The sequence below is a fragment of the Chionomys nivalis genome, chromosome 2 (assembly GCF_950005125.1).
Source record: "Chionomys nivalis chromosome 2, mChiNiv1.1, whole genome shotgun sequence".
Classification (NCBI taxonomy): domain Eukaryota; kingdom Metazoa; phylum Chordata; class Mammalia; order Rodentia; family Cricetidae; genus Chionomys; species Chionomys nivalis.
Window position 1 is genome coordinate 31101534 of NC_080087.1, and position 16821 is coordinate 31118354.

General features: G+C 46.5%; 1 protein-coding gene across 1 annotated transcript; it reads right to left on the reverse strand.

Annotated features, from left to right (window-relative positions):
• Positions 1-12719: 12719 nt before the first annotated feature.
• On the reverse strand, positions 12720-15093 carry Slc35d3 (solute carrier family 35 member D3). The gene is made up of 2 exons (XM_057763048.1): positions 14502-15093; positions 12720-13549 (listed from the first exon to the last, which is right to left on the reverse strand). Exons 1-2 carry the CDS (start codon positions 14938-14940, stop codon positions 12720-12722), a joined length of 1269 nt encoding a protein of 422 aa, XP_057619031.1. The 5' UTR covers positions 14941-15093.
• Between the last annotated feature and the right edge of the window lie 1728 nt (positions 15094-16821).

The window sequence follows — 16821 nt, forward strand, 5'->3', positions numbered from 1 at the left end:
ATTTTGTATCAACTTGATACAAGCTAAAATCATCTGAGAAGAGGAAACCTCAGCTAAGAAAATGACTCCATAAGATAGGGCTGCACACAAGCCTATAGAGCATTATCTTACAGTGATTGATGGGTGGTGCCATCCCAGGGCTGGTGTTCCTGAGGTGTATAAGAAAGCAGGCTGAGATGATGTGCACATAGTAAGCAGCACTCCTCCATGGCATCTGCATTAGCTCCTGCCTCTCAGTTCCTGTCACAGTTGAGTCCCTGCCCTCACTTCCTTCGATGTTGAACAGTGCTGTGGAAGTATAAGCCAAGTTAACCCTTTCCTCCCCAAGTTGCTTTGGTTGTGCTCTTTCATCACAGATATCGTGACCCTAGGTCAGGGATGGGGGTGGGAAAGAGGGAGACGATTCCCTTGCCTTGTTTCTATTCATCCTCTTCTCTGGCCTCTTTTTCCTTCTTCCTTCAGTTCACTTTCTTGATAACTCCTTTTTTTTCTTTAACATTGCCCTTATACACTGCCTACCTTCATTGACATAACTCCTCGCTAACTTGGTGGATGCTAACTAGTCCATTAAGGCCTACATTTCTCCATTTTGGGCGTGCTAGGCAGGGATTCCAGGATGGCTACTAGTGGGGCCCCATTAGGGAGGCTTCTGATATAATACACCCAGTTTAGCCATTTCCTTTTTATTAGTTATATCGATCACCATCCCCAGAGGAAAGACAGAAACCCTGGCACAGATATTTTTCAGAAAAACTTGCAGCTGCCAAGAGCTATTTCAAATACTGCTCAAAGATGAAAAGAAAAGGCCAGGACAGCTTCACCCTTTGTTTCTTGTCTGACCTATTTCTACCTTCCCTGACTAAATCATTAACAATGTTCTGTTTTTTTTTTTCTAGACAAATATCCTAGCCACTCCAAAAAGAAAAGTTTCTTTATGAAGATGTTTATTGAATTGAATGGAGGAAGGTTGAAAAGCTAACTGAAGTGAACCCTAGGGCATCAGGATGCTGTGCAGGGCCACTTTCGGCTGAACAGAAGTCCAGTCTCTGCACCAAGCCATCCTTACTCGGCTACCATTGACGCAGATGCCACAAAGCCTGGTCCTGCATCAGATTCAACTCGCAGCATCCGCTTGTTCAAGAACAGCACTGTGGTCAAGTAAGACCTACCTCTCAGACCACTTCAAAAGGCGTTAATAATCCACTGTGGTTTCCTACTGAATGAGAAAACTAAAGTTGATATTTCCTTTCACAATTTGGGTTTCTTTTTATCAGTCAGCCAACTAATATACTCATTGAGGGTTAGACCATGGTCCAAGAGCAACGTTAGGCACATGAATGCAGATAAGAAGGCTGGAATGCCGCCTTTCTGAGATCTACTGCCTGGCCCGGCTCCCTTTCTCCCATCATCTCTCCATATAGTTAGGAAATTAAAGGAGAGGATCTTTACTTACGAAGTCATTCATCAACTGAGAAAGGCAATGCCGTCCTGCAATTGCAGCCGTGCTCTGGAAAGCTTAGGTAATATTGAGCAAAGTGAATTTTCCTTTGTACCATTGCAATGACAGTAAGTGCCTACAGAAATGGCTGCTTACCAACTTGGTAATAATGTTTATGAAACATATTGCAGAGTTTGGAAGATGGCCACTAGGTGCATTGCAAAATGTAAAACCTTTTTCCTTTGTGCCTGTCCAATTCATCAGAAAACTGATCGTTATTCCTTAAGGAAGAAGAGGAACTAGTCGTTTGGATGGAGTTACTTATTATAGACCACTGTAAGGGGTCCTGGGTGTAGCAATTATTGATGAGGAAGGATGGGAGTCCTCCGGAGAGCCTGGCCATCAGTGGGAAAGCACTCTGCATATAGCCAGGCTGTTGGATTCCAGCCATGACTGCGAATCCAAGGTGGGGTGCCACAGAGCAGAGATTTATAGCTGTGGTGTTGTACTAAATCACACAGTAGCACACTAGGCAAAACAGCATGGAAAGCTAGACCCAAGATCAGCAGCACTTCCTACTTATTGAGCGGTCTTAAATACCAGGAAACACACAGGTATAGTCCAGTAGGAAAAGAAAAGACACCAGGTTTGATCATATTACATACTCAAAACATCAAGATAGATTTTTAGCCAGACCTTTGGCATCAGATGATTGGAATCCATTTCTCTCTCTTCTATTCACCAAAGGCGGTGGACATAGTGAAAGAGGTGCCTCATACACAATGGTCACCGTAGCAGGCAAAGGGACCAATTTTGCCCGTCGTTAGTCCTGCCCCATTACTTAGCATGTCAGCAAAGGCATCAAAAAGCCAGGCTCTTCCCCCATGTTCCTGGAAACTGCCCTCCATATAGTGTGCATCCTCCTGATTGTCCTCTCAGAGTGGCAAACTGTCAGACACTACACCCTTGCCACCTGCCCCTAAAGGCAAAATCAAGGGAGTCTCTTCCTAGCATTAAAAAACCCGATCTCTCTCATGCCCCTTCTCTCAAATGCTCATTCCTTCCTCTCATTTGCTAGAGCTTGGTTACAGGTGTTTTCCCTAAGCCAGTCATTGTCCAAGAGACACCAATCTGCATTGGTTGATTTAAGCACAACATACCTAGTACCTAAACAACTTTAGAGTTACCTGTGCAAAGAAGACTGGGGAAGGGGAGAGAGCAAATGGAGAGACCAGCAACTCTGCATGTTGTAAATTTCCCAGAATATTCTCCTGTATGAGTTTGGTGTGGTGGGGTGATATTTTAACAAACTGTTGTATTATTAATTTTGCCATGGTTGTGACTGTGTAGTCACAGAACCTACCTGAAGAGAGGAAACATCTATGTTCGTTACTGGTTTCAGATTGTTTGGTTCATAGTTGCTTGTGCCCTTGACTTGGGTGGAACATCATGGCTGCTGAGGCCTGCGTCCGAGGAAGGCAGTTCATACATCATTCACAGAAGACATCAGAGAGCACCACAGAGGAGGGCCAGGGACAATGCCTCCAAGAACTTATCCTCTGTGATCTTCCTCCCACCTGGTCTCTTCTTCTAGGGTCTACCATCTCCAAATTAGGACCAGCAGGTGGAATCCAGTGTCTCAGAACACCAGCTTTGGACATCATTTTCTTTTTAAACTGTAGCAGCTGTCTTCAACATTCCAAAGAGTGGTTAGAAATTATATATAGGAAGCCAGCCCTTTCATTTTCGAGGACATTTTCTAACCCTTCTGGTTGCTTCTTAAGAAAAACTATTGAGAAAATGGGTGCTTGAGTCCACAGTGGGGGTGACCCCGAGGAAAGTCTTCCTTCTGAAGTAGAATAAATGGTCATGTAGCCACAGGGAGGGCACAGGGAAGGACAGGAAACTCATGGAACAGGGGACTACTGAGCCTAGATGTCAACTTTGCCTTTATACATTGAAACGCCCTTGTCTAAAGAGGCTTTGAGTATCCAGTAAATTGTAAATCATATCCCAAAGCCAGCTTTGTATTAGCAGCATCTTCGGTAAAGCAAGAGTCCAGGAATAGGTTGAGAAGAGCAACCTGAAAAGTAATTTCTAAGGAGCAAGAACTCATTGGTCCAGACAGGCAAGCAAATCCAATTAGGTGAGAATTGCCCAGGGCTGGGGAGGATTGGGTAGAAAAGAGAAACTTTGTGATGGCTGCATGACTTCTTAGGGTGATAAAAAATGTTCTGAAATCAGACAGTGGTTTCCAAGGTAATTTCTCTGTCCCTGTGATAAAACATTGAGTAAAAACCACTTGGGGAGGAAAGGGTTTATCTCATCTTAAAGCTTAGAATCCATCACTGAGGGAAGTCAGGGCAGTGACTCAAGGCAGGAATTGAAGCAGAGACAATGGAGGAACATTTGCCTCGATCCCCATGGCTCTCTCAGCCTGGTTCCTTATATACCCCAGGACACCTGCCCAAGGGTGTCCTTGGCCTTTCCACGTCAATCATTAATCGGCAAAATGCTCCCAGAGACTTGTCTACAAATCAATCTGATGGAGACAACTTCTCAGTTGAGGTTCCCTCTTTGCAGATGACGCTAGCTTGTGTCAAGCTGATAAAACCCAACCAGCACTGTGGCAATGACTGTAGAGTTTTATAAATATATTAATACATAGTCATCGAGCACTTAAAATGAGTGATTTGGGGGGCACCTACATATTTCGATTGTATTCTAAATATTTTTTTAATGATCAGCACGGAAGCCATCAGCAGCATTGAGCAATGGAAGAGGGAGAGGGAGGATGTGCCAGGAATCCTGGGAAATCCAGTGAAAGACTGACCTTTTCAAAGTTATAGAAGGTGAAAAGGTGAAAGAGTTATTTTAACTTGAGTCTTAAAGGAGCCATTGATCCAAATACTGGCTAGCCAGGTATATTGAGTTACAACAGCAATGGAGCCCTTTCATCTACTTGACTTGTTAGAGTGCCTCAACTCTCTCTGGTCACTTACAAGCAGAATTATCTACACACACACACACACACACACACACACACATTTTCTTAAAAAAAAAAAAAACAGTAATTCATTCCCAGCCTCACAGGAAAAAAAAGATGAACAAACTAAAAATCAGTCACTGCTCTTGGACCCATTTGATAACTGAAGACAAAGAGCAAACTGTCACCCCTAACTCTGGAGGGCCGTGTGGATGGAGAATCAGAAGCCACTAGAGCTATGATTTGTAGAAATACTTAAATGATGATTTTCACAATTTATGGATGAATTTGGCTATCTATGACTATAATGAATAATTAACTGGGACCCACAGCCTAGGGTGCACTCATCCATCCAGAGGTTTGACATCCAAGAATTTCACAGCTGGAAAGGGGTTGAAAAAGGTCCCCTAGCCTTCAGGTGAAGAGTGACTTGTGAGACAGGTCCAGAGCATGTCCCTAACAAACACCTCCTCTCCAGGTACCAAGATGGAACAGAGCCTCTCCTACCTGGCGGAAGGGCAGGGCCTTTATTCCTCCTACATTAAGCCTTGTTAGCTCTCCTGACTCATCTATTGGGAGGGGAGAGGCTAAGAAACATTTGCAAAGAGAAAAAGTCTAGGGCCGTAGGTTCACTAAGACTGGGACTTTGGTGGGGGAGAGTCTCTGTTTTGTGTTAATTTCATTGGTTAAATAAAGAGACTGCCTTGGCCCTTTAATAGAACAGAAAATTAGGTAGGTGGAGTAGACAGAACAGAATGCTGGGAGAAAGAAGCCAAGTCAGGCAGTCGCCATGATTCTCCCACCCGACACAGACGCAGGTTAAGATCTTTCCTGGTAAGCCACACCTCATGGTGCCACAGATTATTAAATATGGGTTAAAGCAAGATGTGAGAATTAGCCAGTAAGAGGCTGGAACTAATTGGCCAGGCAGTGTTTAAAAGAATACAATTTGTGTGTGTTATTTCGGGTAAAGCTAGCCGTGCGGGAGCTGGGCAGCAGAACGCAGCCCACAGCTCCTTCTACAGAACTTGATAAGAATGCATATCCAAGACAGGGAATCATCCAAGGTATAGAAGGATGAAGAAAGGATTGATGAATTGAAGATGGGTAGATAGATGATGGATAGATGGGTAGATGCATGCATCCATCCATGGATGATGGGTGAAGAATGGGTACAAATGACACATTTATATATTATAATACTATACAGTAATAAAATATTAAATTCTTTTACTTGCAGCACTGTGGGTGAAACTGGAGGATACTAAGTTAAATTAAATAAGTCAAGTATAGAAAGACAGTTACCACATGCTCTCACTCAAACGAGCAAGCTGAAAATGTTGCCTTTATAGAGATAGAGTGTTGAACAGTGATGACTTAGAACCTGGAAAGAAGGGTGGGGGGCTTATCATATACCACAACACAGTTAAATAGAGGATCCTATGAGTCATCAGTCTAGGGTGGCCATGGCTCACAACAACTCATATATTGTATAAATAACTAGATGAGAAGAATTTGAACTATCTCTACACAAAGAAATTATAGATATTTATGGGAAAATGTTTTATGTTCTCTTCTATTATGGAGATAAAACACTCTCACCAAAGGCAGCTTTGGAGGGGAAAGGGTTTATTTCACATAACACTTCCAGGTCATAGCCCATCATTGAAGGAATTCAAGGCAGGAAGTGAAAGGCAAGAACCTAAAGATGAGAACCATAGAGGAATGCTTGTTGCTGGTTCATGTTTTATAGCTTCATTATAGAGTCTTGGACTACCTGTTTAAGAAATGGTGTCACTCACCCCTACAACAATTAATAATAAAGACACTCCCTCACAGATATGCCCCAAAACCAATCTGATCTAGCTTCTCCTCTCAGCCTCCACCAAGTTGTCAAAGCTAACTAGGACAAGAAGGAAATGTCATTTACCCTGAAGTGGTCCCTACACACTATTGTAGACTACATCTCTTATTCCCACACCTTATAGTCACACCAGCAGGGATCCATTAAAATGCCTGGACTGCAGCAGAAAGAGCTGAAGACAACAGAGATAACAAATACAGCAGAGGGATTTGGGGTCTAGCACTATGGTTGCTGCAAACAGGACAGAGCCAAACTTCTAGCCCTGTGAATATGACACCTCTCATTTAGATGCCTATCTGCTTCAACTCCTACCCTCCAGCATTTTCGATCACCTGGCTTTCCACAATAAGAAAATCATTAAGTATTGTTGTGTATCTTTTCCCTCCAAATTGAAGCACCCCTCCTAGAAAAGTAGCGAAGAGCCTCCTGAACTAAAGTTCACAAGGACATTATAAGAGTCATGAGAGTCAATAGTCCCTGAGCTTATGTAAGAAATAAATAATTGCGGGTGAAGAGGAGACTCTTGAGAGGCGAAGCATGTAAGTTGAACAGAGAGCTCTAAGGATACAGCATTTGTGAGTCATCACTCAGCTAGGTGGGTCTTTGGTGATGCAACTGTCTTTGAGTCAATCATGCTCCTGTAACCCCTCACTCCTGCTCCATGTAAGACACTCATTAGGTCACTAAACTAGACTTGGGTGGAGTCATTCCCTAGGTTTGTGGTTAGTGCCCTATCTGAGATGAATAATATCTGCTCATATCTCCTCAGGGAACGTCATGGCAACAGGCGTGCCAAGTGACAAGAAAAGAAGCAGGTCTAAAGAGACAAAGTAAGCATCTGCATTGGATTAGGATATGTACAACTCAGGCTTTAGAATTATCTGAGAGGGAATTATAAATAACTACATTAAGGCCTCTTGCACAAAATGCAGACAGTATGCCAGAACAGACAGATTCTGGAAGCAGAGCGATGGGGAAAACTAAGGAAAGGGCAAGAAGAAATGCTAAATATTGATAATAAAAACACATAGCAAGAAAAAATTAAGAATTCCTCATCAGTGGGCTAAACTCAGCTAAGGAGTCAGTGAACTTACAGGTGGTTCCATTAAAAAAAAATTCCTAAACTGATGTTGACTGAGGTTTTTCTTTTTTGCCTGGTTCCCATAGTTGTTAAGTCCCAAAGAAACAGACAGAAGTCTACATTGATTATAAAACTGATTGGCCCATTATCTCAGGCTTCTTATTAACTCTTATAATTTATATTAGCCCATTATTCTAATCTTTGTTAGCCACCTAGCTTGGTATCTTATTCGGTGAGGCAGTCACATTTTGCTTCCTCTGCATCTGGGTCACAACTGCAGAATGAAACTTCCCTCTTCCCAGAATTCTCATTGCTTTGCCTCTGCTTTCTGCCTGGTTGCCCCACCTATACTTCCTGCCTAGCTACTGGCCAATCACCATTTTATTAAAAATAATACAAGTGACAGGATAAAAGACAATTTTCCTACAGCAAACTATGAACTGGGTGTACTGGTGTGTGCTTATAATCCTAGCATTTGAGAAGTGGAGACAGGGAGGTAAGAAGTTTAAGGCCAGCCTCAGCCTCATAAGAACTTGAGTCTAGACTGACCTATATAAAAACCTATCTCAGAAAAATAAAAATAAATGACTTCCAGATCAATTAATTATTCTTCTCCAAGTAATCAAATAATCCCCCAAATAAGCAAAAAAAGAAAAAAGAAAAACCCTTCTGTCAATTAGATTAGGATTTGTGAATTTCACCTGTTGTGTTTTATTTTGTTGTGTTTTCTGAACATTGCTATCAATGACCCAGAGAAGCAGACAAGGGTGGTTGGTCCCTCTGTAAAATGACTGGTCTTATGGGGGTCCAGGATGCTGGTCAGCTGTTCTCCTTTCTCCAGTTCCATGTATCCACCTTCTCCTCTGTGCAGCTCTGCCCATCCTTTTCCTTTTTCCAGTTGACTTATGCCACAAGCATTAGTTGACAGCTAGATAGCATTCAGAGGGAGGAGGCCAGCACCAAGAATGACAGTCTAACACTTTGTCGTGTTGCAGAGAAGAGTTACAGTGAAGTCACAGGGCAGCAGAAGGCAGATTTCTTTGGTGGTCTTGAGAGTGAAAGATAGAGGAGGGATCTGGAAAGTTGGGTCTGGCCTGCCAGCTTCTCACCGGGGAATGAGCTCCAGTTGCTGACTTGTGACCCTATGACATACTTTCTCCCAGGAATTCTTCAGTGATGTCATGCTGGGTGTTTTTGCTTTCAAATTTTAGCATTTCTTTTTCTATCCGTCCCTGGTCTCCTTCCCTCTGCTTACAGTACCTGTCTTCTCTTATGATGCTCTGTCTGCTCTTTTCCAGAGAGACCTTAAGTAGAGGCTCCCAAGTTTTGTCTAAATAGTGACAGTGACAGAACTTTCTGAATTTTTCTTATCATCATAATCACCTCCAACCTGACTAGACTGTGATGTCAAATATCTGATTAAATAGGCACCTAAGTATTGATATGGGGACATCTTAAATATGTAGTTAGCATTTGTAACTAGCAAGTGCTATAGAATATTATTTTAAGATGTGCTAGCCAGGCAGTGATGATGCATGCTTTTAATCCCAGCATTTGGGAGGCAGAGGCAGGCAGATCTCTGAGTTCAAGGCCAGCCTGGTCTACAAGTGCTAGTTCCAGGACAAGCCCCAAAACTACCCCTGTCTCAAAAATCAATAACAAAAATAAAACAAAAGATGCGTTACATTTTTATGCTGTGCAACATTTGTTTAATGCTGCAAAACGTGTTGTGTTCTTTTTCTTTTTCATTACAACACTGCTTGACCAATAGCTTAGGTATATTCCTAGATAGCTCTTACATCTTAAATTAACCCATTTCTATTAACCTATGTATCACCATGAGGCTATGGACTACTGGTAAGGTTCTAGTCTTTCTCCTTCAGGAACTTCATTGTGTGTGCCTGACTCTGCCTTCTTTCTCCCAGCATTCAGCTTAGTTTCCCACCTATCTCTATTCTGCCCTGCCATGGGCCAAAGTTTCTTTATTAACCAATGGTAATAAAACATATTCACAGCATACAGAGGGGAATCCCAAATATCTCTCCTTTTCTATCTAAATGAAAAGGAAGATTTTAACTTTAACATAGTAAAATTACATAAAGCAAAACTGGTATCAAGCAAGAATTAGTTATAATATTTCTTTGTGAGTATAAAACTTCATATCTAGTTTATCTTTTATCATAACTAAGGAAAACTATATCTGTCTTCAACTCCATCAAAGAACCCAGAAGGATATAATATTACCTAAGTAAACAGGAAATGCATTGTAAGCAACTTCCAAAACTCTAGAATTAACAGAGACAGCTCTCTGCCTGGAGAGTTCCCCAAAGTTCTTCTGTAATGTTGTAGCATCCATCTTCAACCTATAGGCCCATAGTATTTGGCAGACTTTTCCTGACTCAGCGTTAGCATCAAAAACTGCTTGGCTCCTTTACGAGTTGGCTTCCTGGTTTGTGCTGGCAGCAGGAATGGCTCTGGCTCTTTGGGCAGAGCACTTAAATGAGGTTTGTGAGCAGAGTGCTCCAAGTTGCTTAACGGTGACTTAGACCCACTGCATTCTGGAGCTGGGGCATTGAGCATGGCTCACAGAGGCAGTAAGCATACCTCTACTATGTTGGATGGGGCAGAGCCAACAGGCAAAGCTGCAGTGTTAGTCCTAGCCACACCTGCTTAACATTTAAAAAAATAACTCTCCCAGTCAGAAAATATGTTGCATTCTTTTATGTTACATGTGTTCAACTCTGTGAAGCTGTGTTACTTTGCCTGTCTAAAACACCTGATTGGTCTAATAAAGAGCTGAATAGCCAGTAGCAAGGCAGGAGAGGGATAGGAGGGGCTGGCAAGCAAAGAGAATGGGAGAGAGAGATCAAAGATCAAGGAACAAGAAAAGGAAGAGAGGAGAAAAGAAGGGGCCAGTCACCCAACCAGCCACAGAGTAAGAGTGAAAGTAAGATTATGAAGAAAAGGAAGAAGCCCAGAGGCAAAAGGTATATGGGATAATTTAAAAACAAGTCTAAAAATAAACCAAGCTAAGACCAGGCATTCATAAGAAAGAACAAACCTCCATGTATGATTTATTTGGGAGCGAGGCGGTGGGTCCCCCAAAAGAGCCAAAAGAGTAAGAGCAATAAAACAACCAAGAACAACAAGTAAACTTTGAGTAGAAAAAAAATACCTTCCATTAACATGGATAGGCCTCTTCCCATTAGTCTTGAGCCTTAGGAAGAACACTAAGATTTCCAGAAGGAATTCTGCAAGGGAGTCATGCCTGAGTTTGCCACAGATTTCAGACTAGCTAACCCCCAAAATCATGAATACCTAGATGCCCCCATCTCTCCTATTTATCTAAGGAACTCTAGAAGAATGTTTCATCAAGTTTGTTGACAAGGGTTCATCTTTCTGCAATATGTGTAAACCCACACTTGTGATCAAAGAGGGATTTTGTTCAGTACAAAACAATTATTCTCTGATGGTATAAAAAGAAATCCCAGGCTTCCTTCAACTTCGCTGCTTTTAATTAATTCTCAGCTTCATATTGGTGTACCAGGACATTGCCCTCTGGAATGCTCCTGCCAAAATTAGTGCTTTTTATTTTACTTTTTTAAAAAGCCAGTGTAATTCTGGGTTTTCTTATTTATCCACTCCTGACTTCTGAACTATGGTGGCACTCCTGAAGGCAGCTGCCTGCCTGGAAGAAGCCAGAAAGCAGAAGCAATCAGAGCCACAAGTCCTTTGCTCACCAGACTGCAGAGACCTACCAATGAGCCAAAACATGACTTCTGCTTCTGCTTTTTAGATTGTTGTGACTTTTTTTTTCTTTTGTAAATGACAAAAAAATATAAGATGCCACTATCTGAGCCTCCCAGGAAGATGCTAGCTAACAAGAGTAAGCTCAGTGTCAGGGGCCCTCTCTTGCATTCCCTTTTGGTGGCTGCTCCATTTGTTCTATCTCGATTTCCATTTGTACTGCTATCTCAAATGGGTGGCTTGCTTTCTTCAGTACGAGATGGTATTTTACTTCTTTACAGTTTTCCTCACTGGAAATTCTTTGTTGTTGTTTGTTTTATCATTTTAAATCCAATGCTAGGGGCAGTTTGGGAAGTTCCCAATGGCAGCTGGGAGTGTAGCTCAGTTGGTAGAGATTTGCCGAGCATGCAAGAAGCCCTGGTTTCAGTGTACAGCAGCGCAGTAGACTAGGCATGGCATGCTGGTAATCTCAACACCGGGAAGGTCAGAAGGTCAATGCCACCACTGGGAACAGTACAATGAAAGACAGCTCCCAATGGGTTGGAACTTGCACAACAGCCCCTGTATTCCCCACGTGGGAAACAGCTTTCAACTGCCCAACAGCAGCACATAAAGGTGTTTGAAACAAACTCGAACAATCCACCTCTTTACAGATAGGCTCACACTTTATTTTGACAAATATAAGATAGAAAAATATCATAATGCGAATATAGCAGTAGCTCTTTTTGTAACAGATTTTGGGGTTGTGCGGTATGACTTGGGTTGCTCTCCAAGGCAGCCTGTTTCCCTTCTGATTGTTCTACAGTCAACACTGAATTATATTCCAGCCACAGCATTTGCTTGAAAGAGTATTACATGAGGGAAAATGGACTTTTTTAAAAAGGTTATAGCATTCAATAATAAATATTATAAAGCAAGGGACCCAAACAGCCTTTAAGATATATAATTACAAAGAGCAAACTTTAGACTTCATAATCAAAGCTAAGAACACATGTCTTCAAAATAGCTTCAACATTTCCTATTAATATATAATAGAATAATAGAATACTCATTTAAAAAAATGAAGGAAGGAAAATTCGAGTAAACACGATATTGCAGATGACCTGAAGAGTAAACAATTCAGTGTATTAATAAATGTCATTTCAACAATATATTCTTTGCCTCGCAGGCAATAAAAACTATAGTTCTGTCATCAGAAATGTACCCCTGAATGTGATCTTTGAACTTATTAAGTGATGTCATCTTTCTACAAGCCTTCTTTGGAAGGGGTGGCTGAGGGACTCTTGGTACATGCAAATATTTGGTTATGATTATAAAGACAAAAAAAAAAAAACCCCAAATGTCCAGGAGTCTGAAGCCGAAATCCCATTTTGATTTTGTTAAGCACCTGCATGGTCTCTTCCTTCGGTGGCACCCCAGGCAAAGTCCCACTAGGTAATTAATGAATAATAAATAGGTGCTAATCCACCCCTGCCGGTCCCTTTAGCGTTTGTTGTCTTCTCTTCCCCTGCTCCTCAGAATAAAACTGAAGGCCCTTCCTTAAACGTTATTTCTACCATATAAAATAACCGTATGTACATATGTACATACATGCATGTCTTTTTCAAGGACTGGGTAACTCCTCATTTTCTATCAAATAATCCTTCTTCATATACTTAGTTCCTCTCACTAACCTCCACACTTCCAAGTAAGCGTCCTTTAAGGACTTCCGGCTCCCTTCAGCAGAATGCTCTTCTATGCTTGAGCTCCCAGCCACCAGTGAGACCCCTCTGGGACTGCCCCTTGCTTCTTGCCCACCTTGCTGTATGGAGCCACCTGCCCTTTCTGCACCCCCCGACCCGCTATTTCCACCCTCAGCGGGCAGCTCCTCCATAGCAAAAGGTAGCAGGTCCCCACTTGACTGCGGTTCCTCTGCTGCTGCCTGTGATTCCAAATCCTCATAGTTGCTCTGTCTTCTGGTCTCCACGAATTTGGCCACGCAGTAAATAATGGAGCCCAGGGTGTTCACCACGACTCCAGCAATAAACAGAGAGGTGGGCTCCACGTCGCTGAAGGCCACCATGCCCACCGTGATAGTGGCAATGCTCTTCACCACGCCCACGAAGCTGGTGGTCACCGCGGAGTTGATGTAGGTGCAGTGCAGTGTGGTGAAGTTCATGGCACAGCCTATCAGGATGCAGGCCACGAAGATGGAAACCATGGCAGGGTCCTTCCAGCCTGGAAAGGTCCAAGCGTGGATGGAGTCGGTGCTGGCGAAAGAGCAGATGACCAGCAGAGGGGTGGCGGAGACCGCGATGACATACTGTGCGGTGAGAGGCCCATGCTCAGTGTCTGCGCTCGCCTTCTGGATCAGTACCAGGTAGGCGGCGTGCACCAACACCGCCAGCACGCCCGTTACGTACCCAACGGGGTCGCCTGTCAGGTCACCAGCTCCTGAGCGCACCAAGACGGTCGAGTCCGCGCGGGAAAGAAAAAGAGAGGAGACACAGGGTTGGTGCGGGTGGTCATCCACTCCGGGAAGCATGTCGCGTTGGAAAAACATGCTTGGTGTCCCACTTCTGCCCACGAATTTCCCCGGTACCCAACAGAAGCCCTTCGTGCCTCCATTACTGTGTCAAAATGCGACAGTCAAGCCCAATGTCTTCCTTTAGCCAGGATGAAGGTCGGAGAGCTAAGATGCTCTCTGGGTGGGCGCCTTGGCATCTCTGAACCGGCACGGAGGTCACCTGGGTGGGTGGTTCCTCCACCCCGCCCCGTAGGCACCGGAGGGAGAGGGAACCCCAGCTAGTGGCCTCACTCCGGGCAGGTTGGTTGGGCCCTGGAAAGAGGGTTTCCCCTGTGGCCCGCAGCCGGATCCCGCAGGATCCCCCCCCCCCCCCGGCTCCTCCCGCACCTGAGCCCCAGGCGGGTCCCTTCTGTCTAGTGCCCGGGTACTCCGAACGAGCCTGGGTCACCCAGGCTTCACTCCCATCTCCCTAGCCTCCCGACCCCGTGTGATCGAGGAAGTTCCCGGCCCCCTTCCTTCCGGCTCAGTCCGGGGCTGGACTCCAGCTCAGGCGACCGACTCTCCATCCCTCCCGGAGGAAAGGGCTGAACCAGAAAGACCCGGGTGGGGGCGACGCGCTGAGAAAAGGGGCGGGGGGCGGAAGCCGGGGCACCGGGGGTGAGGGGAGGGGTGATGGAGGAGGCTGGCTGAAGACTGAGGAAGGCTGCGCTGGGTCTCAGGAGCAAAGTCCCTTTTGTGAGCCCAAGGACCACTCAAAGCTCTCTGCCTCGCTTTGCCTCAGTCTCCCCGTCTGGCAGTGAGGGGCGTTGCACCGAGTGGTCCCCGCTATCTCTACCGGGAGGGGAGGGTGGACCGGGGGTTGGCGCGGGTCCCGCTCACCTGCCAGGGCGGCGCCGCAGGTGGTGATGAGCACGGCCGCCAGCACCCCTGGCGAGGGCGCGCCGTTCTTGAGCACCAGCACGCCGATGAGCATGGTGACTAGGGGCAGGCAGCGCTTGAAGACTACGTACATGGGCAGGCTGAGGCCACGCAGCGACCAGAGAGTGAGGCTGGACTGCAGCGTGGAGAGCACCGCGACCCCCGCGAAGGAGCGAGCCAGGCTCAGGCCGAAGGGGGGCACGGCGATGAGACCCAGGCGCCGCAGCAGCTCCAGGCTCAGCGCCGCGGTGGAGCTGGTCAGGCACTGCACCAGGGTCAGGAAGGTGAACTGGTAGCGGCTGATGAGGAACTTGAGCAGGATGTTGAGCGAGCCGGAGAAGACCCCGTGCGCGATAGCCACCGAGATACCCAGCACTCGGCCCCGGCACAGTTGCCGCATCGCGCCGGCCCCGCCGCACTCGCCCGTGGCGGAGCTCCGGACTGGCGGGAGGGTAGCAGAGAAGCGCGGAGCGAGGGCGGCGGGGGCGCAGAGTCGGCGGCGGGGCGAAGCGAAGGGCAGTGAGTGCAGGCTAGGTTGCCCGGGGCAGCTGCAGCCGGGCGTCCTCGCAGCTCGGCGGCTCCGCGTGCGACTGCCCCGCAGCTCCCGGGAGGCGGGGGCGGGGGACTCCGAAAAGTGCCAAGGGTGGGGGACGGGTCTGCGAGGAGTGGCGGGAATCCTAAGGACCGCGACTTGGAAGTAGGTGAGGAGCGGCGATGAGACGTGTCCCGCGGGTTCCCGGGTCAGGCTGGGCTCTCTTGCGGAGTGCGGGCTGGCGACAGGTCCACTGGGCCGGCTGCCCTGGGGTTGGATGAATCTGAGCCCCTTGTGCTCCCAGCGCCCACCTGGGTCGGCTGTCAGGGTGCGGCTCCTCTTTCCCTCCCACCGTGGCAGAGCAGTGGGGTGCGGGCTGGGGGATCCCCTGCACAGCTAAAGACCGTATTAGAAACAACAGCGCCCCAGCATTGAACATCGTTCATTGGTCGCAACAAGTGACGGCGCCCCCAGCCCGGTGGCCCGCGAGTTGCAGCGGATTTTCCACCCACGGTCTCTCCCAGCGATGCACGGGAAACAGACACGTCGGTGCTGAAGGGCGGCGGGAGGGGGGCCCTGACACTCAAGATCTCAGTGCCTTGAAAGAACCCGCTGCTGGGAATGCTTTGTAGCCCGGAGGCTGACCTTTTCTGGTGCCAGACGAAGAGCTTGGAGTCTGCAGCCCTCCCAGCAAAGGTCCTGGGACCGTGCATGGCCCTGCGGGAGCTTTCTCATAAAGGATGGCGTCTCGGCAGGGGATCATGGAAGTGGAGGGACACATTTAATTTAGGCAAAGAGACAAAATGGGCCAAACAGCAGAAACTGGGATTGGGGTGGGGAGGATGGGGGACGACTACAAGCAGACAGTACTAGTAGTGGAGGAGCTTGGAAGGGAAGCAGCCCCAGGGGTGGAGGGGTAGCGCCAGAGGCGTGCTAAAGGGGATAAAGTGGGTGGGTGCGGCAGCGATGAACCTCAGACTCTCCACCCTGTCGGGAGTTTCCGTAGAAATGGTTTTTGCATCCCAGGGAACCGGCTGCAGCCTGCTAGACAGTCACGGGCAACTTTGGGGCGTAGGATGGTGTGGGTGTCGCTTTCCTTGGCCAGGAAGTACACCAATGGCCTTCAGTGCTTGTGAAAGGTACCTGAGTTCCTTTCTCCCTAGGAAATCTACTTTTCTTTTTGTGACCCTCCCTACCCCCACCCCAAACCAATGAGACTTTGATCTGAATTCACTTGCCAGGGAAGTTATGCTCTGACCCACAGCGAACTCAGCAGGAACACAGCCGCTAGCTTTGCTTCTCTAAGCGCCTAGCTAGCTCTCCCGCTGTTTGAAATGTGTAGTCAAGGCCAGGCTGTGGGTGGGAGTTCTTCGCATTGCGCCCCTTTCAGTCAGTGGGGTCTCCTCTCTTAGCCACCGGGATTTCAAACTCATAACCTTTAAGCACTGGACACATGGGATATACATATTTCCTCAAAATCTAATGTCTCTTTTTAAACACTTCTATGCTGAACCCGATAGTTCAGATCAGATGTAGAAACTGATTTTTATTGCATCGTGGGGGGAAATCGTTAGAGCAGGAATCCCAGGTTCACTGCAGTTCCTTGTCCGGGCCAGCTTTTGTGCTGTGGGTTCTTTGTGGGGAGAGTCCACCATCTCAGCCAGTCCTCAGGCTCTGGCTAGCTAGTGCCCAGTGTCTAGTACAGCCAGCCACCTGCCTGTCCCTGACAGGTGTGCACTCAGGAGACTC